The sequence below is a fragment of the Salvelinus alpinus genome, chromosome 7 (genome assembly GCF_045679555.1).
Source record: "Salvelinus alpinus chromosome 7, SLU_Salpinus.1, whole genome shotgun sequence".
Taxonomy (NCBI): Eukaryota; Metazoa; Chordata; class Actinopteri; order Salmoniformes; family Salmonidae; genus Salvelinus; species Salvelinus alpinus.
The window spans coordinates 58,706,132-58,731,552 of NC_092092.1; the positions used below are offsets into that span (position 1 = coordinate 58,706,132).

Here is a 25,421-nt window from a genome sequence, read left to right on the forward strand (position 1 = left end):
GACTATTCCATGGTCTGGTGTACATGAAGAGAAGGCAGTCTTGCTTAATTAGTTAATTAACCGTTCCATATCTTCCGGGATTTTAGATTTCTAACCACCAACACTGAAAGTCAAGTTTCAGAATGCAGGAAGGAGAGACGGGGAGTTAGTCTTGCTTAATACTGTGAATGTCCTGGGGACTTTAGAAGTAGCAACCACCTAGCAGACCAGGTATGGTAACTGCTGGTGGTGAAGGAGACCAGACTACAGAGGTAAAGAGGGAGTTTACCCAAAAGGGCTTTGTAGATAAACACATACAAATGTATCTTTATGCGCATGTAAAGTGAGGTCCAACCTTCCATTTGGTACAATGTGCAATGGGGGGTGAGTGACTTGGCATTTGTAATAAAGCGCAAGGATGCATGATGAACAGAGTCCAGTCTCTGTAAGACGGAGGAGGTTGCATGCATATACAACAAGTCACCATAATCAATTGCAGCGAGAAAAGTGGCCTGAACAAGCTTCTTTCTAGCCATAAGCGGGAAGCAAGCCTTATTACGAAAATAAAAACCCAATTTCAATTTAAGCTTTGTGACAAGAATATCCACATGAACATTAAAGGACAACTTGTCATCCAACCAAATACCTAGGTTTCTGTAGGATGATACTTTTTCAATGGATAAGCCACCAGATGTGACAATGCTAACGTTCTCTGGCAGAGTTCTAGCTCTGGTAAAGGTCATTAATTTAGTTTTTTGTACATTCAAGACCAGTTTGAGACGATAGTGACTGAAAAGCAGTCTGGAGCTCTTCAACAGCCTGAACCAGACAAGGAGCACATGAATATATAACTATCATCTGCATATAGATGTAACTTTGCTGGTTGCATCCCATTTCCCAAATCATTAATACAAATTGAGAACAACACAGGAGCTAAAATGGAACCCTGGGGCACACCTCCATTAATCTCTAGAAAGCTAGACTTGTGATTGTCAGTATATACACATTGTGTTCTGTCAGAAAGATAGTTCCTAAAACAATTTACTGCCCCTTCACTGAGACCAATGTTTCTGAGTCTAGCTAGCAACAATTAATGGTCAACTGAATCAAAGGCCTTTGGTAAATCCACAAACAGAGCAGCACAATGTTGCTTTTTATCAAGTGCATTAATGATGTCATTTGCCACTGCTATAGCTGCAGTTGTGGTGATGTGCCACTGATCTAAAGCCAGACTGAACCCTGCTCAGTATGTTCTTTTCAAATAAGAAGTGTTTTAACTGAGTTCACTAGGGAGTCATAGACTTTGGCCAGGATAGGGAGTTTAGAGATTGGACGATAGTTATTAGCATCTGAGGGATCTCCACCCTTTAGCAGTGGGAGAACATACGCTGATTTCCAAAGGCTGTGTATGTAACTGGTCAAGAGACTCAAGTTGAAAATATGAGCCACAGGCTCAGTAAAAATACCAGCTGGTATCTTTAAGAGGTAGGGATCCAGATTATCTGGACCGGCAGACTTTTTAGTGTCTATTTCCTTTAGTGCTTTATAGACCTCAGTATAAGAAACAGGCTCAAAGTTAAAATGGTTCACATAAGGGCCTATTTAATAGTTTACTGTAACAGAGCTTACATTAGAGGCCTGGGCCCCACCATTATCAAAAACTGAACCAGCAGATATGAAGTGCTTGTTAAAAAACCCTACAATGTGGTCTTTATCCTTCACTTCATTAGAATCCATCATTAAATGGTCAGGAAGGCCAGAGGATACATTAGAACCTGACACTGATAAAATAAAAATGTAAGAAATGTAAATATAGGACAAAACACACATCATGACAAGAGTGACAACACAACACTACTTAAAGAGAGACCTAAGACAACAACATAGCATGGCAGCAACACATGACAACACAGCATGGTAGCAACACAACATGACAACAACATGGTAGCAACACAACATGGCAGCAGCACAAAACATGGAACAAACATTACTGGGCACAGACAACAGCACAAAGTGCAATAAGGTAAAGACAACAATACATCACACAAGCAGCCACAGTCATTGCATGTATAAACATTTGTAAAATCAGTTGTACAACAACTGGTAAACAACAGTTTCATTTTCACATTGTATAAACCTATAAACCATGTTTTTCTTTAAAAAAAAACTCAATTATGATTCATTTAAAATTAGTGTGCAACAATTTATTAATAGCCACAAATGGCAGAGTACACCAGATGGACTGGTCCATTTTTAGCCTAGTGGGCCTGTCTAATTTGGGTTTTTAGCGCAAAATTCTCATTATCTTGCTAATAATGGGGGCCTCAAGGGGGGAAAAAAATGGGCCAGTGTGTTAGAAAGGGGAGATTTTTGGTCCCAGTCCGCCACTGGTACGACTACACAAATAAGAGTCATGCTACAGTCCTGTCTTTTGTCCCCTCAGTGGCCTGCATTCTAAGAATAGTACTATATGGTGAATGTGAGGTGCGTATGACTTGACATGCTCAATGTGCTGGACGCCAGTCCTACATGGTCCCCCAGTGATGTCCTGCAGTAGAGAGGCAATGTGGATGGCTGTGTCCTTTGTCCAGGCACCCCAAACTTCTCTGTCACTCCCCTTAGGAGACACCTCTTCTTGGTCTCCTCCAGAAATGTCCACTCTCTCCATGACAGGAACAGAGGAAGTGTCACAGTCTGTAATATGATGTGGTGCGGTAACATTCTGGTGAATATGCAACATGCCACCGGTCCTTTTCCTCAGTAGTCGACAGGCAACAGGCCAGCCATCCGCAGAGCTGGGTATAAGACCCAAATTCACCCGGTCAGCCAGGTTACACAATGGGAGCTGGAAAAACACCCAAAACGATTATTCTCAGATCACATAAACTGGTTGATTTCTGATCTCCAGTATAAAGATGTTGTTCCTTACTTGCCGGTTGTCTCTGTTGTGGTCGGTGCAGTGATGCCACACTCCATTTAATTCCCAAGTTTCTCTGCAGGGCTTCCACGGCATCTGGGTTCCACTCACAGGCATGAACATGGCTGGCCCCCGCATGCACCAAGAATGGGATAGTGAAGTAGCCAATACCTAATAAAGAATAACAATATAATCCTATAGTGCTAAATTATGCATAGATTATGAATCTTTTCTGTAGTTCATGGACAATATACACAGATGCAAGATGTATTTTCTTACCTGCATATAAATCCACCACAGTCTCCCCACTGCAGTTAAATGAGGCGACCCTGAGCTTCTCTGTGATGTTGCCAGCAGAGAACATGCACACCTGGTCACATCAAACTCATCCCTCAAAGATAGTTGTAAAACATGACAAAACAATTGGACAAGGAGTACGTAACATGCAACTATTCCCTTGAGACTACAAAGTAACACTTCTGGTACCATTTTTTAAAAGAATACTGGTAGTAATGTCATTGAAAGGGTTAAAGGAGTCATTACCTGATATTGTTGTCTACATGTGTCACCCAGCTGTCCTCTCCAACTAGCATGGTCACTACAGGAGTTCTGAATCCATCCTTGGAGATTCAAGCTATCTTTGCCAAATGTACTGCACCCAGTGCTTGGGCCACTGCTGGCCACAAATCTGGACCTGTAACAGATGCATTGGACTAAACACACACACTAAACCGACACAGAACATAAAATGAGGCCTGTATCAATATAATCTACAGATGATAACAGTTTGTATGCTATACTATAGCTGTTTTCTTCCATACTGGCTGAGAAAACGTGTTTTCCCCCTAAGAGCACCAAGTCTCCGTGGCGCTGGCAACTGTGATGCATATCGTCTCTCAGATCCTCAGTCCATCTCTCACCATGGGATTCTAGTAGGTCCTATAAGACATTCACCAGCTTGTCACTGCTTGAGATCCTCCTCTCTCTCTTTGACAGCAGAGGAGCCTGTTGCATAGAGAAAAGCAGAACAATTACAGCAAATTGTTAGATTTCAATCCAAAAAGTCAATGAAGCTAGAGATCAGTAGATGATTAAGACTATGCATATGGGTTGTTCCATTTGATTTTAATCACTTTTTAAAATCGCACCCCTTTTCATTTGAACAAAACTTTCAAGTGGAAGTGGTCAGAAAGTGACTTTTTGAACCTGAATCCCAACACATTCAGGAGATAAAGGTGCCCAAAGTTGACCCATTTTGCATACAACACCATACAACGAGAAATCCATGTCTGCATCACTGGAAAAGATAAAACGGTTGAGTTGAATTGAATTTTTTTTTAAATAAAACTTGTAATTTAACCTTTAAGGTCAAACTCAGATTTGTTTTCATTTTCCGCATATCTTGTAACTTAGACCCTATTTTACATCTAAGGTGTTTGTCTTGTGACCGCCATCGGTTAAGACACAACATACATATTATATATAAGATAAGAAAGAGTATGGAAAGTTTGTTGAAATCAAAAGGGGTGTGGTCAAAAAGAGCTTAACACCAAAATGGAACCACCCATACATATTGGACATTGTCAGAACGGTAGTAAGAGGTTTTACTGGCTGGTGTGTTTACAGATATATTCAATCGCTCCCTATCCCAGTCTGCTGTCCCCACATGCGTCAAGATGGCCACCATTGTTCCTGTACCCAAGAAGGCAAAGGTAACTGAACTACAGTTGAAGTCTGAAGTTTAGATACACCTTAGCCAAATACATTTAAACTCTGTTTTTCACAATTCCTGACATTTAATCCTAGTAAAAATTCCCTGTCTTAGGTCAGTTAGGATCACCACTTTATTTTAAGAATGTGAAATGTCAGAATAATAGAAGAAAGATTTATTTCAGCTTGTATTTCATTAATTCTTACATACACTCAATTAGTAATTGGTAGCATTGCATTTCATTTGATTAACTTGGGTCAAACGTTTCGGGTAGCCTTTCACCAGCTTCCCACAATAAGTTGGGTGAATTTTGGCCCATTCCTCCTGACAGAGCTGATGTAACTGAGTTAGGTTTGTAGGCCTCCTTGCTCACACACGCTTTTTCAGTTCTGCCCACAAATGTTCTATAGGATTGAGGTCAAGGCTTTGTGATGGCCACTCCAATACCTTGACTTTGTCCTTAAGCCATTTTGCCACAATTTTGGAAGTATGCTTGTGGTCATTGCCCGTTTGCAACCAAGCTTTAACTTCCTGACTGATGTCTGAGATGTTGCTTCAATATATCCGCATAATTTTCCTCCCTCATGATGCCATCTATTTTGTGAAGTGCACCAGTCCCTCTTGCAGCAAAGAACCCCCACAACATGATGGCCAAACAGTTCTATTTTTGTTTCTTCAGACCAGAGGACATTTCTCCAAAAAGTACGATCTTTGTCTCCATGTGCAGTTGCAAACCATAGTCTGGCATTTTTATGGCGGTTTTGGAGCAGTGGCTTCTTCCTTGCTGAGCGGCCTATCAGGATATGTCGATATAGGACTCGTTTAACTGTGGATATAGATACTGTTGTACCGGTTTCTTCCAGCATCTTCACAAGGTCATTCGCTGTTGTTCTGGGATTGATTTGCACTTTTCGCACCGAAGTACGTTCATCTCTAGGAGACAGAACGCGTCTCCTTCCTGAGTGGTATGACAGCTGCGTGGTCCCATGGTGTTAATACTTGCATACTATTGTTTGTACAGATGAACGTGGTACCATCAGGCATTTGGAAATTGCTCCCAAGGATGAACCAGACTTGTGGAGGTCTACAATTTGTTTTCTGAGGTCTTGGCTGATTTCTTTTGATTTTCCCATGATGTCAAGCAAAGAGGCACTGAGTTTGAAGGTAGGCCTTGAAATGCATCCACAGATACCCCGCCAATTGACTCAAATTGTGTCAATTAGTCTATCAGAAGCTTCTAAAGCCATGACATAATTTTCTGGAATTTTCCAAGCTGTTTAAAGGCACAGTCAACTCAGTGAAATAATCTGTCTGTAAACAATTGTTGGAAAAATTACTTGTGTCATGCACAAAGTATATGTCCTAACCGACTTGCCAAAACTATAGTTTGTTAACAGGAAATTTGTGGAGTGGTTGAAAAAATGAATTTTAATGACTCCAACCTAAGTGTGTGTAAACTTCCGACTTCAACTGTAAATGACTACCGCCCCGTAGCACTCACTTCTGTCATCATGAAGTGCTTTGAGAGACTAGTCAAGGATCATATCACCTCCACCTTACTGGCCACCCTAGACCCACTTCAGTTTGCATACCGCCCTAACAGGTCCACAGACGATGCAATCGCCATCACACTGCCCTATCCCATCTGGATAAGAGGAATACCTATGTAAGAATGCTGTTGACTAACTACAGCTCAGTATTCAACACCATAGTACCCTCCAAGCTCATCATCAAGCTGGAGGCCCTGGGTCTCAACCCCACCCTGTGCAATTGGGTCCAGGACTTTCTGACATGCTGCCAGCAGGTGGTGAAGGTAGGAAACAACATCTCCACCTCGCTGACCCTCAACACTGGGGCCCCACAAGGGTGCGTGCTCAGCCCCCTCCTGTACTCCCTGTTCACCCACGACTGCATGGCCATGCACGCCTCCAACTCAATCATCAAGTTTGCAGACGACACAACAACAGTAGTGGGCTTGATTACCAACAACGACGAGACAGCCTACAAGGAGGAGGTGAGGGCACTCGGAGTGTGGTGTCAGAAAAATAACCTCTCACCCAACGTCAACAAAACATAGGAGATGATCGTGGACTTCAGGAAACAGCAAAGGGAGCACCCCCCTATCTACATCGAAGGGACAGCAGTGGAGAAAGTGGAAAGTTTTAAGTTCCTCAGCGTACACATCAACGACAAACTTAAATGGTCCACCCACAGACAGTGTGGTGAAGGCGCAACAGCAGGAGGCTGAAGAAATTTGGCTTGTCACCCAAAACCCTGACTAACCTCTACAGATCCACATCCTGTTGAGAGAGCATCCTGTCAGGCTGTATCATAGCCTGGTATGGCAACTGCTCTGCCCTCTACCGTAAGGGTGGGGGTGGTGCAGTCTGCACAACGCATCACCGGGGGCAAACTACCTGCCCTCCATAACACCTATAGCACCCGATGTCACAGGAAGGCAAAAAATATCATCAAAGACAACAAACACTGGAGCCACTGTCTGTCTGTTCACACCGCTACCATCCAAAAGGCAGGTCAGTACAGGCATATCAAAGCCTTGACCGAGAGACTGAAGAATAGCTTCTATCTCAAGGCCATCAGACTGCTAAACAGCAATCACTTAACTCAGAGGCTGCTGCCTACATAGAGACCCAATCACTGGCCACTATAACAAATGGATCACTAGTCACTTTAAACAATGCCACTTTAATAATGTTTACATATCTTACATTACTCATAGTATATAATACAGTATATGCATATGATATCTAGTTGCACCTTTCATATGCCGCTCGGTCATCGCTTATCCATATTCATCGCTTATCCATATATTTAAATGTACATATTCTCATTCACCCCATTTAGATTTGTGTGTATTAGGTAGTCGTTGCGGAATTGTTAGATTACTTGTTAGATATTTCTGCACTGTTTGAACCAGAAGCACAAGCATTTCACTACACTCGCATTAACATCTGCTAACCATGTGTATGTGACCAACATAATTTGATTTGATTACTCCGCTCAAAATCTGAGAGTAAAGTAATATGTCGGAAACAAAATGTCACGACAATCCGGATAGAAACAGCGAATTTGTCAGTAAACTTTCCAAATGTAGACAAAAAAATATTCTAGACAAGGTGGGATATTTTTTGTCGGTAAAATTAGGTATGCGAGAAATGGCGGTGGAAAGCCTTTATGCACAACTATTTATATAATAACAATAATATCGACGTAAACTTGAGTTACCAATGATATGTTGTGCTGTCCTTCCAAGAGCTCAGGAAAGCACGCAGTTTATTAGGCTACAGATTAAATATGTTGTGATGAGCTTGATGCATCTTTTCAATAAATATCGAGTGTCTTATTCTGGTGACATTATGATCGACGCTTGGCTGCCGTTTGACAAATAAAACGTATATTTATTCTGCGCCCAATACGTGTATGGTTTAGACCCAGTGGGCTGGCGCCCCCTGGAGGAGAATATAGCAAACCCGTACAGGCTCCAAGATCTGGTATATTTCAACATCTCAATCAAAAAAGCTAAACTCACCTTTGACCCTATCATCACGCAAATGCTTACAGTATGGCGTTCAATGGGGAACAATTGCAAATATATTATTAATCACCCCCATATTATTTATTTAATGTATTTTTAATCGCAGCCCCTGCCTCCGCAGGAGGCCTTTTGGTAGGCGTCATTGTAAATAAGAATTTGTTTTTAACTGACTTGCCTAGTTAAATAAAGGTTCAATAAAAAAATATGCCATTGTTTAATAATGACAGTATCATTTTGGGTGGCCAGCCTATATGTTTTTCAGCTTGGAGTGAGGGGGGAATTCATACTCTCTCTGACATTGTGGACAGTTGAAACCTACATGCGTTCCAAGACATGAAAAAGCAATACCATCTGCCTGGTTTTCATTTTTATTTTATTTGCAGCTTCGTTCTGCTCTAAGTGCTTATGGAGTACGTTGGAGATCTGATCATCTCATCCACAAAATAATAATGGCAAGGGTAAGGGCAATCTCCAAATTATATATATCAATCAGATGTATTTATAAAGCCATTTTTACATCAGCCGATGTCACAAAGTGCTATACAGAAACACAGCCTAAAACCCCAAACAGCAAGCAATGCAGATGTAGAAGCACGGTGGCTAGGAAAAACTCCCTAGAAAGGCAGGAACCTAGGAAGAAACCTAAAGAGTAACCAGGCTCTGAGGGGAGGCCAGTCCTCTTCTGGCTGTACCGGGTGGAGATTATAACAGTACATGACCAAGATGTTCAAACGTTCATAGATGACCAGCAGGGTCAAATAATAATAATCACAGTGGCTGTAGAGGGTGCAACGGTCAGCACCTCAGGAGTAAATGTTCAGTTGGCTTTTCATAGCCGATCATTCAGAGTTAGAGACAGCAGGTGCGGTAGAGAGAGAGAGAGAGAGAGAGAGTCAAAAACAGCAGGTTCGGGACAAGGTAGCGCGTCCTGTTCACCGGACGCTCTACCTTGTCTCGAACATGCTGTTTTCGACTGGTATATATTCCTATTCCTACTCAAACCAACATATTACCAATCTATTAAAAATGGAACAAAGATATACCAGCAGTAGATATTAACTGGAGTACTGTCTGGTCCAACATCATATTATCATCAGGAACCCAAATGACTCACTACAATTTTGCCCACATGAGTTATGCGACTCCTCAACAACTTTTCCAGATGAACATAAACTCAACCCCTGTCTGTATGCTCTGCCCCCAGGGTACTCCTGGCACATTTGTGTGACTAAACTGCACACTTTAGAGTGGCCTTTTATTGTCTCAAGCGCAAGGTGCACCTGTGTAATAATCATGCAGTTTAATCAGCATGTTGATATGCCACAGCCTGTCAGATGGATGGATTATCTTGGCAAAGAAGAAATGCTCACTAACAGGGATGTAAACACAATTGCACACAATTTGAGAGAAATAAGCTTTTTGTGCATATGAGGGGGGGGTAAATGTCTCTTGGTTTGTGTTTTGTTTGTTTGTCAAACAAAAAAATTATAACTTGATCACAAAAACGACTAAAAATCTTGCTCTTTTGTCCATAATAATTTCATCATGTAAGCTACAACTGCACTGTATACTGAAAAAAAAACATCAGTAGAGTTGAAAATGCAATGGAAACCCATTAAACTTCTATTTTTATTTGCTACATGGGAATTTAACCGCAACAATTATTGTTATGTACACTACGTCACCAAGCAAAGCCTTTTTCCGCAATGAATGTCAGTTTCATGCAAACCCCTCTGGTGGGAGAATATATTGTTTTTATGCAGATTATTGAATATTTGCATGAAAATCTGTCACCAAGTGGATGGAAACCTAGACACTGTTACCTAGCTACCTAGCTAATGAGAGACTGTCGAATTTGGTCAAACAAAAAAAAGCTTTCTAATTTGCTACGTGAGGCTTATTTGATTGAATAGAAGTTTTGTAATGTTTAGGTTGTTACAAATGCACAGACATAAGTGGACGCACGTGGCATTTTGGCAACTTACCTGAAAATGACTTGATATTGGAGTTTTGCCTGTTGTCATAGAGATAGAGATCTCATCATGGATATCCAATAAGACGTTTCAACATGGACATTGTCATCAAGGGCTTCCACCATTTTAAAGTAGTCAACTGGGTGGGGATTCTTATGAATTGGGAGCAATCAGCCAATGAAGAAGAAAATGTACTACTTTAAAATGGAGACAGCCTCAATGGCTCTGCCCATGCTGTGACAGACACTATAATTGTACAGATACAAAGATGAGTCCTCTCTCTCTCTCTATCTATCTATCTATATATATATATGGCTGGCATACATATGCCCTCTCTTTGGCTAGAATGGTCCCACCTGATTTTGCCTCCTCCCACCTGCCTTCCATCTTTGAGGACATGTACTTCCATTGTTAGAGCGGTCACTCTAATACAGGGATGGGAAACTTTGATGTGTGTGCGGGCCACAAAAAACGAAACTCATCATGAGGGGCCGCAGTGGCTCGTGGGTCTGCGTACCACTAACATGGGCTAATTGAGTGACTGCTGATGCGCAACCAAATTTCGAAATTACACCTTGTATATTCTATTATTCTAACTCTCAATAGTAAGTTGATACTCAACTGAGTCCCTAAAAAAATAACACACTTTTATTTTTTGGTCCGCTGTCCTACAAAAGGGGGCCAGATGCCCAGTTGCCCATCCCTGCTTTAATATCTTGTCAATATAATAGACAATCTTTGACATTGTGCATCCTCCTCATAGCTGCCATTACCTGGATCCTCACAGTTTCCCATGTGCTGCCAGTGGTACACTCTGTTTTGGAGACTTTGGAGATCAAGCTGGGGTAGGCAGAATGGTATGATTGGCAGGGTCACTGTCCCAGCAGAGTGTTTTTGCATGCAGAACCTAAGGTTCAGAACACCTTGTGCCTGCAAATGTTTCCTTTGTAAAGGTCATTACAAAGGAAATACATAGTTAGCAACAGAAGAGGCAGAAAAACAAGCCATCCGGTCAAGACATGCAAATAGAAAGTAGGCTAGCTAGCTAGCTTCCAGAAATTGGGAATAGCTAGCTTCCAGAAATTGGGAATAGCTAGGTAGCTAACTGCACTGTTGTGCATGACGTTGTAGCACCCTCGGAGATGGTCAGTGGTGGAAAAAGTACCCAATTGTCATACTTGAGTAAAAGTTAAGATACCTTAATAGAAAATGACTCAAGTAAAAGTGAAAGTCACCCAGTAAAATACTACTTGAGTAAGTCTAAAAGTATTTGGTTTTAAATACACTTAAGTATCAAAAATAAATGTAATCGCTAAAATATACTTAAGTATCAAAAGTAAAATCTAATAATTTTAAATTCTTTATATAAAGCAAACCATACCGCATCATTATCTATTTTTTTTATTTACAGATAGCCAGGGGCACACTCCAACACTCAGACATCATTACAAATGAAGCAGGTGTGTTTAGTGAGTCCGCCAGATCAGAGGTAGTAGGGATGACCAGGGATGTTCTCCTAATAAGTGGGTGGGTGAATTGGACCATTTTCCTGTCCTGTTAAGCATTCAACATGTAATAAGTACTTTTTGGGTGTCAGGGAAAATTTATGGAGTAAAAAGTACATCATTTTCTTTATGAATGTAGTGAAGTAAAAGTAAAAGTTGTCAAAAATATAAATAGTAAAGTACAGATACCCCAAAAAACTACTTAAGTAGTACTTTAAAGTATTTTTACTTAAGTACTTTACACCACTGGAGATGGTGTACCACCCATTTCTCCCCAGAGATATCACAAAACATGAAAATAACGATGCAGGAGCAAGTTGAATATGGTGACTGTTTTCCTTAGCTCGTTCCAGCTTGTGGTGACCATTTTTGGAGTGTCAAACGTTAACGAAAAAGAAGGAACCGGAAGTGGTGGAAAAACGTCACTCTTCTGCTCTTTCTAGCGTTCAACATGGCGCCCAAGGTAGACTAACTGGACACGTTAGCCAGCTACAAACTGAGCTAAAGAGCTGTTGCCAGTTTTACCTTTTTATCGTTTGGAATTAGTGTTTACGTTTGATTAGCTAGCTAGTATGCAGGAACGTAACCCGTGTAAATAACTTACTCAACCGACAGATAAGGTGAAATAATGGAAACTCAAGGAATAGAACAGATGTTTGACTTCCAGCGGTAAGAACAAGATGTGTTGTTGTCAGGACAAGTATGTAACGTTAGCTAACTAGCAGCTAGCTAAATTAGCTTATCAGTACTCCCATAGCAAACATGTTCCATAGTCTTGGCTGATCATAATCGGCTCTGGCTAGTAGCTAGCTAGGTCACAGTCTTATTGCCTTCCATTTAGCTTGTTAGGTAGCAAAATTACCCCAAAATATATCAGTATTGTTATGAACGATACGTTAGCTAACTAGTTAGCTGGTATCTTGATTAGTATCAATAAGTAACATTAGTTTGCTAGCTAGTAGCCATCTAAGCAACATGATTCAGCTGTTATTCTTAACACGTTTAGCCAATTGACGTTAGCTGTTTTATATTCTTGCTCATTTTTAATCTGTCCGGTTGGACTCGGAATATTCTGCCTGACCATGACCACACTGAAAATCTGTGTCTTAAACAGGTTGCCAAACGATGGACTGGTCCTGTTGCTGGTATTGCTTTACTCTCCAGTTGGCCTGTGTTTGATGTTACTACGAATCTTCGTAGGTGCACATGTGTTTTTGGTGAGCTGTGCACTCCCAGACAGTCTTGCTAGAAGGTAAGGGTAGTTTTGCATTATTGACTAGCAGTTGTACGTTGACTCAGCAATATAACGTCATCATACACCTTGGGCTGACTTCCTGCTTATAATAAAACCAACATCTGACTAGACTGCAACAATTGGCTTCTCCCAATATGAGAAGAAGAGTGCAAATTTGGAGGAGCCAATTGTGGGAAGTCTTGGCAGATTTGGAATAGTTTTTTAAAATGCAACCTTTATTTAACTAGGCAAGTCAGTTAAGAAACAATCTTATTTACAATGATGGCCTACCAGGGAACAGTGGGTTAACTGCCTTATTCAGGGGCAGAACGACAGATGTCAGCTCGGGGATTCGATCCAGCAACCTTTCAGTTACTGGTCCAATGCTCTAACCACTAGGCTACCTGCCGTGCTAGAGTTCATGTAGTATTTCTCAGTTTCAAAACATATTCTCCTGGTTCGTGCTTACAGAATCTAACTCAAAGCTTTCTTCCTGTTCCAGATTCATTGTGAGAGTAATGTCCTCAGTCCTTGGTATGCACGTGAGACAGAACAGCCCACGTTTAAGAGACAAAAGCACAAAACTGTACATTTGCAATCACGTGACCCAGTTTGACCACAACATTGTCAATCTTCTGACCTCGTGCAATACAGTGAGTATTTTGGTTGATGAAGTGAAGCTATTTATAGTGTTGCATTTTGAGCTCCTGGAGTTGTGCTTGCCCAACTGAACAAAGATCTCTTTGTCTAGAGATGCAGCTGCATTGACTCAACCGTTGGCCATCAACCAGTGTTTATTTATTTTGACCATGTCATGTGACCTGTCTGCTCCTCTGCTCAGCCCATGCTGGAGGACTCTGCTGGCTTCGTGTGTTGGGCCAGAGGTTTCATGGAGCTGGGTGCCGTATCGGGCCAGGATGAGATGGAGTCCCTCAGGAGATACTGCTCCTCTCCAGGAACTCTGCCCCTGCTCCTCTTCCCTGAGGAGGACACAACCAATGGGCGCTCTGGCCTGCTCAAGTTCAGGTGAGCCACAATACACTGCATTTTTCCTGTCCTCAAGAGTATTGAGTTCTGTCTGTCACTATTTGTTTTTGAAGTTGGTTTCTTCAAACCAAGAGTATCACTGCCCCACATGCTGCTTAAAGCATCGTGTGCATATCAGTGCTTTCTATGGGGTTTATCCTATGCATAAGACAAAGTTTTTTTGTATTTGATTATATCTGCTCTCTTTGTATAGGGGAGAGTGGGGTAAGTTGAGCCTAAGGGTTAGTTGAGCCACCCTTTGCTTCTAGGAAACCATACACAAAATGAATAATGTGACCAAAATATTTAGGACGAGGTCATCATTTCATTGAGTCTGTGAAGGAAGAAGCCACATGGGGAAAGTCGTAAGCAAGTTTGGTCCAAAAAACACATTTTCATAAAGTCCAATTAATTTAAGTTATAGGTTTCATGATGCTTGTGTTTAAGTGATTGATGTTAACTGTTAACCGTTAATTCAGGGTTTTCCAAACCCGGTCCTCTGGACCCCAAGCGGTGCACATTTTGGCTTTTGCCCTAACACTACACAGCTGATTCAAATAATAAACTAATCATCAAGCTTTGATGTGAATCAGCTGTGTAGTGTTAGCACAAACAACTAAACATGAACCCCATGGGGTCCCAAAGATCAAGTTTGGGAAACACTGTGTTAATTGGTTAGCCGCCGAAAATACATTTGACCGGTCATGCTTATCGGTCTATAGGTTCATTTGCATTATTTAGTGGAATTAAATCGGCGTGTGTATTTTCATTGGTGGAATTAAATCGGCGTGTGTGTGTTTTCGTTAGTCGTCATGTATGTTATTTATCACACGCGTACAGAGCCTAGTTTGAAGAGCGGAATAGCCTACCATCTGTCAGACAGCACGAGAGTAGCTCCTCATAAAGCCTGTAGGCTACTGGAGTGAAATGTGCTTTTGGAAGCCCAGTCATTGTGCAACAAATAACTATTCTAAATGCAATCGCATGTTAACTGTTTTGATGGTCACGATTTAAAGAGCTATTTTTATTTCTCAATCAACTCGTAATTAAAGCACGTCTCCCATTTGCCATTCGAGTGCAAAGACTATAGTCAACAGTAGGCAGGCTATCAGCGTGTCACCCACCACTTTGTATTGTGCGCTTGAGGCAGTACAGGTTATTGTGAGCTTGAGGCAGTACAGGTTATTGTGAGCTTGAGGCAGTACAGGTTATTGTGAGCTTGAGGCAGTACAATTGTTTAAAACGTTTTACTGAACGTTTTACTTTACTGTAAATGAGGTATATCTTACGTTGCTTCAAATTAGCCTAGTGAAAATCCAACCGTAGAAACGTGGTGGCAATTATTTAATAGAATTCCTCATGCCATTAACCAGCATTTCTCTCCTGTTGGTTTTCATATCAACTTTCCTTCATTCTCCGGAACCAAAAAAACAGTCCTAGTCATATTAGCAACTCATCCCAGTTGTTGCTATTAGATTCCCCTTCTTTCTAAATTTGTGGCCAAGATTTTAATCTCTGTCACATGGAACCACTCGCATTAGGTGCACTCTTAATGAAACATGTTAACTTCTTGTATGCATACATAATAATTTCTGTTGGTTACGCAATTTTACTGTTTTTAGGAATTTTTATTTACTGTTATTTGGCCGGTTAATGAGGGTCGGATAGTCGGCAGCAAAATTGACAGATATGCACCCCTAATCTAAAGCAAAGTAGATTGTTTTAAGATTGATTTATACATCAGTTGGGGTCTCTACTAGCATTCAAACTCTAGGCGGCATTCTGCATTCTGCCTTCTCCCTACAGTTCTCAGAGGTTAGCTTCGCCCACGACTGGCTCATGTAAACTACAATCCCCACGCTGTGTTTTAACGTTTAGAAATGTCAATAATCATTGCTTGCGATACGGCTTTCTAAACATATGACCCTTTGTAGATAAACTGTAGTAGTTTTGACCTGCTCCATACAGCTATGGGTTCCTCCATCAGACAACTACACTTCCACTACACTTCCAGAGTTATGCTTACACACAGGCTTTTGGAGCACGCTAATTAACACAGGTGGTCTCCTCTGTTTTCCGTAAACAAGCACTGTAACATGGACATATGGCCTTGCGGGAACACTAACCATAAAAAAGGTGTGTATCAGTTTGTACCTTTTTGTTTTTAGAAAATTAGTTCTAGCTTATATGAAAGATATGGTCCTTATGCTTCTTAAACCGTACCACAAGCAATGCGTGTTAATGTTCAGACCGAGCGCCGGAGCTCTTAACAAAAATCCCCTGTGCAGAAGACGCCTTCGTCCAATTACTTTTATGTGTTATGTAATGGAACTGGGAGTCATCATCAAGGCATAGGGTCTCTATAAGCTACAATATGAGGTCCTAAACCTAGCATGAAAGAACATCCTTGTACCTTTTTGTGGGCTAATATAGTCAACATTTTTGACTTGGGGTACGGTGAGCCAATGGCTACCATACCCCATAAAAATGATGATTACATTTTGTCAGTTATATGCATAATATTTTTGCAATGTGTCATGCATATGAACTCAAGAAATTGTATTTTTATTGTTACAGAGCAGAAATCATCATGCCCCGTGTATACAAATGTAAAACAAGCGGGAGTCTAGCCCCCCTTGAGGTTCTTGAGAGTGCAGCCAAGGAAGTGAGAGAAGGGAAGAAGTCCATTCAAGCAGTAGCAAAGGATGAACAAATAGACTGAATTGACAGTAAAGGGATGCATTGACAAAAAAGAAAACAAACATGTACCTGTGTGAAAGAGAGGCTATGACAGAGTAGCACAGGAACACAAGGTCTTATCTGATGACATGGAGTCTGAGCTTGCTAAACATATCAAGAATCTTGCGGATCAGTTTCATGGTCTTAGTAGCTTCAAATGCAAAGAACTAGCCTACAAATTGGCACATCGAAACAACATACCTGTCCCAGACAACTGGTCAAGAACTGGAAGGATAAGTGATATTGAACAGAGAGCTCTATATCTGAATGTAGGCATACATTTAAGATATACAATATACCACACCCCCATTCCATGAATTCAACTTTGACCAACCAGCACCATCACCCATTGTCACAGGACACAATCACCCACTTACTCCAAGGTGGCTCAACATACCCTGTCCCTATGCTCAGCTTACCCCACACCAGGGGTAAGTTGTGCCAAGAGAATAACTTTTTTAAACTGTTATGTTTACATTAATTCTGATTATTTCCAGGGAAACAACATCTTGAAATATTTGTAGATATCTTTGTTACAAAGAATACTAAATTTCCCTTGACATAGTGATGCTGAATGTTAAAAAAATATGTGTATATATATATATATACAAATACATTTGTATAGTTTTCACCAGTAGGACAGAGAACTATTGCTATTAGCAACTTAAATGGTTAGTGATTTATTAGCAGGTGGTTAGAGGAGAATCTGTCCTGAGCAGAATGCCAACACTGCTATAGGCTACCCCTGTACTGCCCATGTATTACTGGTGCTAAGAGCTACTGAGCAAATCAACCTGTTTTCTCTCCCTCAGCTCCTGGCCTTTCTCCTTGACTGATTCCATTCAGCCTGTGGCCTTGCAAGTGAAGAGACCATTTCTAGCTCTGGTAATACGATCAAAACTAAACTGCCTCTTTGTCATATTTTAAAAGAAATGTGGCATATTTAGCAATATACATTTGGTGAAAGTTTTTGTTTAAAGAGTTGGGCTTTCAAGGGACGACAACTGTTATTTATTCAGTCTTGTTGAGTAGACTCGTAATATATGGTAGATGAGTGGGTGTGCATTTAAATGGGAGGAGCAAGTTCCACACTAAACATGACATTTTTATAGAAATTCTAAGAAACTGTGACATTATTTCCGAGACACCACTCATATATTAGAGTTGATCAAGCCATCATTTCGTCCAACAGTCCATAGGAAGACCTGTAAAATTGTTTTGCACACCGCTGGTAGACTAAATATGTTTTTGTGCACTTGATTTGTCACTGTCAGTCTTAACATATTTCTGTCAGACACATGCAGAGGATTTCCTGTAATGAAAGCGCTAATGTAGTTTGTTCCTCTTTCTCCAGAGCATGCCAGACTCCTTCTGGCTGACAGAACTGTTGTGGACCTTTTTCGTCCCGTGTACAGTGTACCATGTAAGGTACTAAATAATTACTACCTATTACTACTTGTCATTGTCCGGGTTCTGGTTGGACCTTGTAATAGTATAGAATTGATATTTGACAACTTTTGTTTGTCCTTAAAGTCCACTCCATTACTCATTGGGAAATTCCCTTCGAATTTGCAGTGGTTTGTCCTAGATATGTGACGCTCTTGCCATTTCAGAGTTAATGTTTAGTCAGCGTCAGCAGAACAGTTCCTAGTGAAAGTCTAAACACTTCACATTTTGCTGCCTTAAAATGAAATCTTAAGGGATTGTTTTTTCCCCTACAGATCTAAACATCCTACTCCAAATTTCCCAAATGAAATAATAAAAAAAATTGGATATGTCTTCACCCCCCCAGAGTTAATACTTGGTGGAAACACCTTTGACAGCCTTTATAGCTGTGAATCATATTCAATAAGATTCTACCAACTTTGCACAACCCTTAGGTCAACATACAGTACTGTTTTTGAATGACTACCTCATCTCTGTACCCACACACATACAATTATCTGTAAGGTCCCTCAGACAAACGGTGAATTTCAAACACGGATTCAACCACAAACACCAAGGTGTGCCTCGCAAAGAAGTGCACCTATTGGTAGATGGGTATAAAAAAATTAGCTTCAACCCCTTTGTTATAGCAAGCCTACATAAGTTCATGAGTAAAACTGTGCATAACAAGTCACATAAGTTGCATGGACTCATTCTGTGTGCAATAAACGTGTTTAACATGATTTTTGAATGAGTACCTCATCTCTGTACCCTACACATACAATTATCTGTAAGGTCCCTCAGTCAAGAAGTGAATTTCAAACACAAATTCGACCACAAAGATCAGGGAGGCCTCGCTAAGAAGAGCATGTATTGGTAGATGGGTAAAAATGAAAAAGCACACATTGAATATCCCTTTGACCATTGTGAAGTTATTAATTACACTTCGGATGGTGTATTTATAAAAATAAAAAAAATAAAAAGCAAGTCAGTTAAGAACAAATTATTATTGATCTGTACACCCAGTCACCACAAAGATACAGGCGTCCTTCCGAACTCAGTTTCCGGAGACGAAGGAAACCCCTCAGGAAGGCCGATGGTAACTAAACAGTTACACACTTTAATGGCTTTGATAGGAGAACTGAGGATGGATCAACAACATTGTAGTTACTCTACAATACTAGCCTAAATGACAGAGTGAAAAGAAGGAAGCCTGTACAGAATAAAAATATTCCAAAACATCCATCCTCTTTGCAACAAGGCACTAAACTAATTTTGCCTTAAAATGTGGCAAAGCAAGTAACTTTCTGTCCGGAATTCAAAGTGTTATGTTTGGGGAAAATCCAATAAAAAAAAAGTACCACTCTCCATATTTAAGCATAATGGTACAGTAGATGCATCATGTTATGGGTATGCTTGTAATCGTAATGGACTAGGTAGTTTTTCAGGTTAAAAAAATAAACGGAATGGAGCTAAGCACAGGCTAAATCCTAGATGAAAACCTACTTCAGTCTGCTTTCCACCAGACACTGGGATATTAATTTACCTTTCCGCAGGACAATAACCTAAAACACAACTCCAAATCTACACTGGAGTTGCTTACCAAGAAGACGGTGACTGTTCCTGAGTGGCCGGGTTAGTTTTGACTTAAATCACCTTGAAAAGCTATGGCAAGACCTGAAAATGGTTGTCCAGCAATGATCAATAACCAATTTGACAGAAATAATAATAATGTGCCAATATTGTACAATCTAGGTGTGCAAAGATCTTAGAGACTTACCCAGAAAGACTCACAGCTGTAATCACTGCCAAAGGTGACTCTAACATGTATTGACTCAGGTGTGTGAATTCCTGTATTTAATTTTCAATAAATGTGCTAACATTTCTAAAAACATATGTTTTCACTGTCATGGGGTATTGTGTGTAGATGGTTGAGAGAGAAAAAATGTAATATATCCATTTTGAATTCAGGCTGTAACACAACAAAATGTGGAATAAGTCAAGAGGTATGAAAAATTTGGTCAAAATGTCTCGAGCTCAGTTTGGTTGGGAGTCATTGATAGAAAGCAATTTTCAAACCTTGTCTCTGATTTGCATGCACATTTAAGTCAGGACTGAGACTTGACGACTCAGGAACACTCAACATCTCTTGAAGCCATTCTGGTGCGTCTTTGGCATTAACGTGTAATTGTCCCACTGAAAAACAAAACTGCTTTGCTCCTGGGTATGCTCCTTTTCATATTTATTTTGATCCTGACAAACTCCCCAGTCCCTAAATGGCCAATTTATTTGCCGTGTTGTATTGCAGTATTACTTAATGGCCGTGTTGCAAACAGAATGGATGATTTGGAGTGGATTTTTTAAAAGGCCACTAATGTGGGGTGAATGCAATCTTCTGTATTTTAAAGTATTGGCAGCATCATGTTATGGGTACGCTTGTCACCGGCAGGGACTGGGGAGTTTGTCAGGATCAAAATAAATATGAAAGTGACAAAGGCCAAATAAAAAGTTAAAGGAAACCCTGTCGTAGTCTTCTGAAAACGTAACCCTGGTATAGACCAATATGTGTCCAGTGATCCTGAATGGTCCATTCTCAGTCCTGACTGAAATCTGCTTGAAAGTCAGAGACAAGGTTAGAATATTACTGTCCATCAATGATTCCCAACCTTATTTACTTAGCTTGAGCAATTTTGACAAAAACAATGGCTTTACGTTGCCCAAAGGTGGTGCAAGGTTGGTAGAATCTGATTCAAAATTATTCACAGCTGTAATGGCTGCCAAAGGTGCTTCCACCAAGTATTAACTCTGGAGCGGGTGAAGATGAACGCAATCAATCTTTATTTTTATTTTTTATTAATTAGGAACATTTTCTATAAAAAAAATTTGACTTTGAAAATGTGGAGTAGGTTGTGTAGATCGGTAGCAAAGAAATCCAATTAACTCTCTTATTTAATTTTAAGTCAGCAAAATGTGAAGACTGCAAGCGGTATGTAGACTTTCACTAGCGACTGTGTTGTCATAACTTTTCAACCAGCTTGATTAGAGGTAGAAGCAAGTTTACATCAAGAGGCAAGTTTAAGTTTATCACTGCTCACAAAGCTTGTAGAGATCCTGTTTCGTTTACTTTCACAGATGGCTCCCCCCTGTGTCGAGGCAAGATGAAGAATCCCTTCAAGAGTTTGCCAACAAAATCCAAGGGGTATAAAACCTTACACACTTGTTCTGCAACGCCTTCTGTTCCCTAATGCCCACATTGTCTCAAACAAAACCAGTATGTATCTTATTGAAGGATGGTGCATATTGCAAGTTATCACATTGACTGCCGTAAAGCACTCAATTCCAGGCTCTGAGCTTGTGATATTACAAAATTCTCAAAGATATGGAACACTTAAGCGAGTGGTTATTCGATTGTCCTCTGATTGGTCTTTGCGCCGTCCATTTTCAGCTCCTAGCCACCGAGCTCGGCGTGGTCTCAACACAGATTACCAAAGCAGACAAAGCCGAGCACGTGAAAAGGAAACGGCACGTTGCACCGCACACCACAACCTCAAGTAAGAGAGCCCTGGAGAAACATTCCCTGACAAAGCCCCTCTTACAGCATGGTCTTGGTGCAAGTTATGCTCACTTGGAGGTGGTTGGGACCGTCAGTGATGGTGTGTATTTGCTGCTGTCTGTGTCCAGATTTGGGTGCCAGACCACGTCCTCTGGGCTTCATGGTCCGCAGCTCTGGGGTGGAGGAGCTCAGGATCAGCAGGATGGCCCAGCAGGTGAAGGAGGTTCTGCCTGACATCCCCCTCGGCGTCATCACCAGAGACCTGGGTACGCCAATCCTTCATTTCCGCTTTGCATTTCCAGTGCAGTGACAGAGAATTTGAAATGGTGACGAGCAGTGCACCAATTCAAGTCGCATGTGCATTTCATTGAAATGGAGTGGTAATACTTGACTTGAAACCAGTGCTATAACACGTTATGACAAGGTCAACCTGTTTAAAATATGAAATAACTAGTGGTTGGTTTTGTGGGTATTTACACTCTGATTTAGGTGTCATAACAAGCCATAAAATAGTGCAATATATGTCACAGCCGGTATAAATATATGGCTTATGACAGTGTTATGACCATTTTGACAGGTTGTCAGCTGTTATGACATGGTTATTACTGTCGTAATATGTTATGACACTGGGTTTCAAGTAAAGTGTTACCAATGGAGTTTGCATTAGGATCAATGGGAGAAAAAGGCACAGTAGCATGCAGCGTTTCCCAAACCTTTTCCCTTACCCTTTTTACAGTGCAAACCAACTGCGTGGACACCACTATCACTAACCTGCTGGAGAGCACTGAGGAGTTTCCATTGGAGGCCACAGGCGGAGCCACATCTGCACCAGGCCCATCCTGGAGGTCCCTCTCCTTTTCAGCTGCACCTGCTCCCACCATTAAGGTCTGCCAATCATCTAAATGATGTCTTAAGTCTACTGGTAGTCTACACTGAGTGTACAAAACATTAGGAACACCTGCTCTTTCCATGACATAGACTGAACAGGTGTAGATGAAAGGGAGGAGACAGATTAAGAAGGATTTTTAAGCCTTGAGACAATTGAGATGTGGATTGTGTATGTGTGCCATTTAGAGGGTGAATGGGCAAGACAAAATGTTTAAGTGCATTTAAATGGGGTATGGTAGTAGGTGCCAGGCGCACCGGTTTGAGTGTGTCAAGAACTGCAGCACTCCTGGGTTTTTCACGCTCAACAGTTTCCTGTGTATCAAGAATGGTCCACCACCCAAAGGACATCCAGCCAACTTGACACAACTGTAGGAAGCATTGGAGTCAACATGGGCCAGCATCCCTGTGGAACGCATTCAACACCAAGTAGAGTCCATGCCCTGATGAATTGAGGCTGTTCTGAGGACAAAAGGGGTTGCAACTCAATATTGGGAAGGTGTTCCTAATGTTTTTGTACATTCAGTGTATATTACCTTGCCAGCAAAGTAATTGAGGTACCATCTTGCTACACTATTCTATTCATCAGGAGCTTGCTGTATAGTCAGATTTTGTTGATTTTTGACCCATAGCCTGCTGCCAAGTCTTTTGGGAAATTGCCAGTAGACCGACACATGTCCCTACAAGAGAGGAAGGAGGCCTTGTATGAGTTTGCAAGAAGGTGAGATCAAAGCTGCAATTCAGTCTTGGATTGATTTTAATTTCACCCACCCATAGAATTGACATATTTGGCCCTACATTTTATACTCGTCGTTGTTGTCCACCTGTCAACTCTGTTAGTTGTTCCGCCTTCCTTTCCTCTAGACGCTACATAGAGAAGCATGGACTGGAGCAGGACGACAACCTCTGAACAAGATCTGATCGCTGGGAAATGTGTTAGGAATGATGGTTGTTAAAATCAAATAATTGTACAGACAATAATTGTACAGGAGTGTATGGAGAGTTGAACAGAGGGTTTTTGTTGAGCCACACATACCGGAGGAAAACCTTCTGAAGACTTCAATGGATTTTTTTATTTTATATTTGCTTGCATGGAAATCATGCATGTGTATTTTTAATTCTTTCTCCCAGCAAAAAATATTATTTTGATAACAATTTGTATTAAGACCCAGTGACCATAAAACATCTCATTATTTTTTATAATGGCAGAGGTTATGATGAAACAAAGTCCATCTTGCTCTGCTTTCAGAGAAGCCACATCAGCTCTTAGGTTCATTATAATTCAACAGTACTTGTTTCTGCAGTATGAACCTTCTAAAGTTAATAAAGTTCATAATTTATAAATGCAAGAGATTGTCTTGGCTAGAATCACAATTACACTACTCCTCTTTGGATTTACCCTGGCATGACTCAATTAGTGCTAAGCAGGATTAAGTCATAAAATCCAATTCTACGAGAGAGTAAATACATGTGTATAACTGTTGGGGATTGTCAAGTCAGAAACCCAACTTTAACAAACTATCTGTTAAGCAGCTGCTTGCAAAGCTTAGGGTAAGGTTTAGAATAAGGTTTAAGATTAGAGCTAGAGTAAAGTGAATAGTTGAAATGTTACTCATAGTCTGTAGAGCATCTACAAATAAAGGGTTGCTTACAAATGTTTAATAGTCAGATGAAACAATATGAGATAATGAGAATGAGGAGTTATACTTGTGTAGGCGTGGCCTATGAGTGTCCTACTGCTCCTGCCCTGAGGCCCAGGGTTTTGTGGTGCAGGGAGTGTATCATTAGCGTCTATACAGCAGGATCATAGGCCCGAGACCCCCTTCAGCTGTTCTGATTCGCTCTCCTACAGTTCTTTGGGAAGTAGGCCACTAACACAATACGTCACCGACAGACATCTGCTCTGTTATGGGTCTGGCACCGCGGCAGTATCATGTCGTGTAGTTTGGACACACCTACTCATTCAAGGGATTTTCTTTATTTTTTCTGTGTTGTAGAATAATTGTGAAGATGTCAAAACTATGAAATAACACATATGGACCCATGTAGTAACCAAAAAAGTGTTAAACAAATCCAAATATATTTGAGATTTAAAGTAGTCACCCTTTGCCTTGATAACAGCTTTGCACACTCTTGGCATTCTACTCAACCAGCTTCTTGAGGTAGTCACCTGGAATGCATTTCAATTAACAGGTGTTCCTTGTTCATGTGTGGAATTTCTTTCCTTAATGCATTTGAGCCAATCAATTGTGTTGTGACAAGGTAGGGGTGGGAAACAGAAGATAGCCCTATTTGGTAAAAGACCAAGTCTATATTATGGCAAGAACAGCTCAAATAAGCAAAGAGAAACGACAGTCCATCATTACTTTAAGACATGAAGGTCAGTCAATGCGGATAATGTCAGTAACTTTGAAAGTGTAGTTGCAAAAACCATCAAGCGCTATGATGAAACTGCCTCTCATGAGGACCGCCACAGGAAAGGAAGACCCAGAGTTACCTCTGCTGCAGAGGAGAAGGTCATTAGAGTTACCAGCCTCAGAAATTGCAGCCCAAATTAATGCTTCACACAGTTCAAGTAACAGACACATCTCAAAATCAACTGTTCAGAGGAGACTGCGTGAATCAGGCTTTCATGGTCGAATTGCTGCAAAGAAACCACTACTAAAGTACACCAATAAGAAGAAAAGATTTGTTTGAGCCAAGAAACACGAGCAATGGACATTAGACCGGTGGAAATCTGTCCTTTGGTCTGATGAGTCCAAATTTGAGATTTTAATTCAAACTGCCGTGTCTTTGTGAGACTCGGAGTAGGTGAACGGAGGATCTCCACATGTGTAGTTCCCACCGTGAAGAATGGAGGAGGAGGTGTGGGGGTGCTTTGCTGGTGACACTCAGCACACTTAACCCTCATGGCTACC

General features: G+C 40.9%; 2 protein-coding genes across 2 annotated transcripts; one reads left to right on the forward strand and one right to left on the reverse strand.

Moving 5' to 3' along the window:
• Window positions 1-1,778: 1,778 nt before the first annotated feature.
• On the reverse strand, window positions 1,779-8,097 carry LOC139581338 (tRNA wybutosine-synthesizing protein 2 homolog). Its single transcript, XM_071410983.1, has 6 exons — window positions 7,854-8,097; window positions 3,817-3,901; window positions 3,440-3,590; window positions 3,176-3,287; window positions 2,909-3,067; window positions 1,779-2,824 (listed from the first exon to the last, which is right to left on the reverse strand). Exons 4-6 carry the CDS (start codon window positions 3,258-3,260, stop codon window positions 2,811-2,813), a joined length of 258 nt encoding a protein of 85 aa, XP_071267084.1. The 5' UTR covers window positions 3,261-3,287; window positions 3,440-3,590; window positions 3,817-3,901; window positions 7,854-8,097; the 3' UTR covers window positions 1,779-2,810.
• A 3,976-nt stretch (window positions 8,098-12,073) lies between these two features.
• Window positions 12,074-23,852, forward strand: LOC139581340 (lipid droplet-regulating VLDL assembly factor AUP1-like). The gene is made up of 12 exons (XM_071410985.1): window positions 12,074-12,310; window positions 12,756-12,893; window positions 13,378-13,528; window positions 13,717-13,901; window positions 17,453-17,525; window positions 17,995-18,068; window positions 21,198-21,264; window positions 21,511-21,616; window positions 21,747-21,884; window positions 22,355-22,503; window positions 23,136-23,224; window positions 23,368-23,852. The coding sequence occupies exons 1-12, from the start codon at window positions 12,270-12,272 to the stop codon at window positions 23,411-23,413; spliced, it is 1,257 nt and encodes a 418-aa protein (XP_071267086.1). The 5' UTR covers window positions 12,074-12,269; the 3' UTR covers window positions 23,414-23,852.
• The last annotated feature ends 1,569 nt before the right edge of the window (window positions 23,853-25,421 follow it).

Coding starts and splice junctions, on each gene's coding strand:
- LOC139581340 (XM_071410985.1), top strand. CDS start 12,270: ATGGAAACTCAAGGAATAGAACAGATGTTTGACTTCCAGCG. Junction 12,311..12,755: donor CAGATGTTTGACTTCCAGCG/GTAAGAACAAGA, acceptor TGTCTTAAACAG/GTTGCCAAACGATGGACTGG. Junction 13,902..17,452: donor TCTGGCCTGCTCAAGTTCAG/GTGAGCCACAAT, acceptor TCTCTCCCTCAG/CTCCTGGCCTTTCTCCTTGA.
- LOC139581338 (XM_071410983.1), bottom strand. CDS start 3,260: ATGTTCTCTGCTGGCAACATCACAGAGAAGCTCAGGGTCGCCTCATTT. Junction 3,068..3,175: donor TGTGGTGGATTTATATGCAG/GTAAGAAAATAC, acceptor ATTCTTTATTAG/GTATTGGCTACTTCACTATC.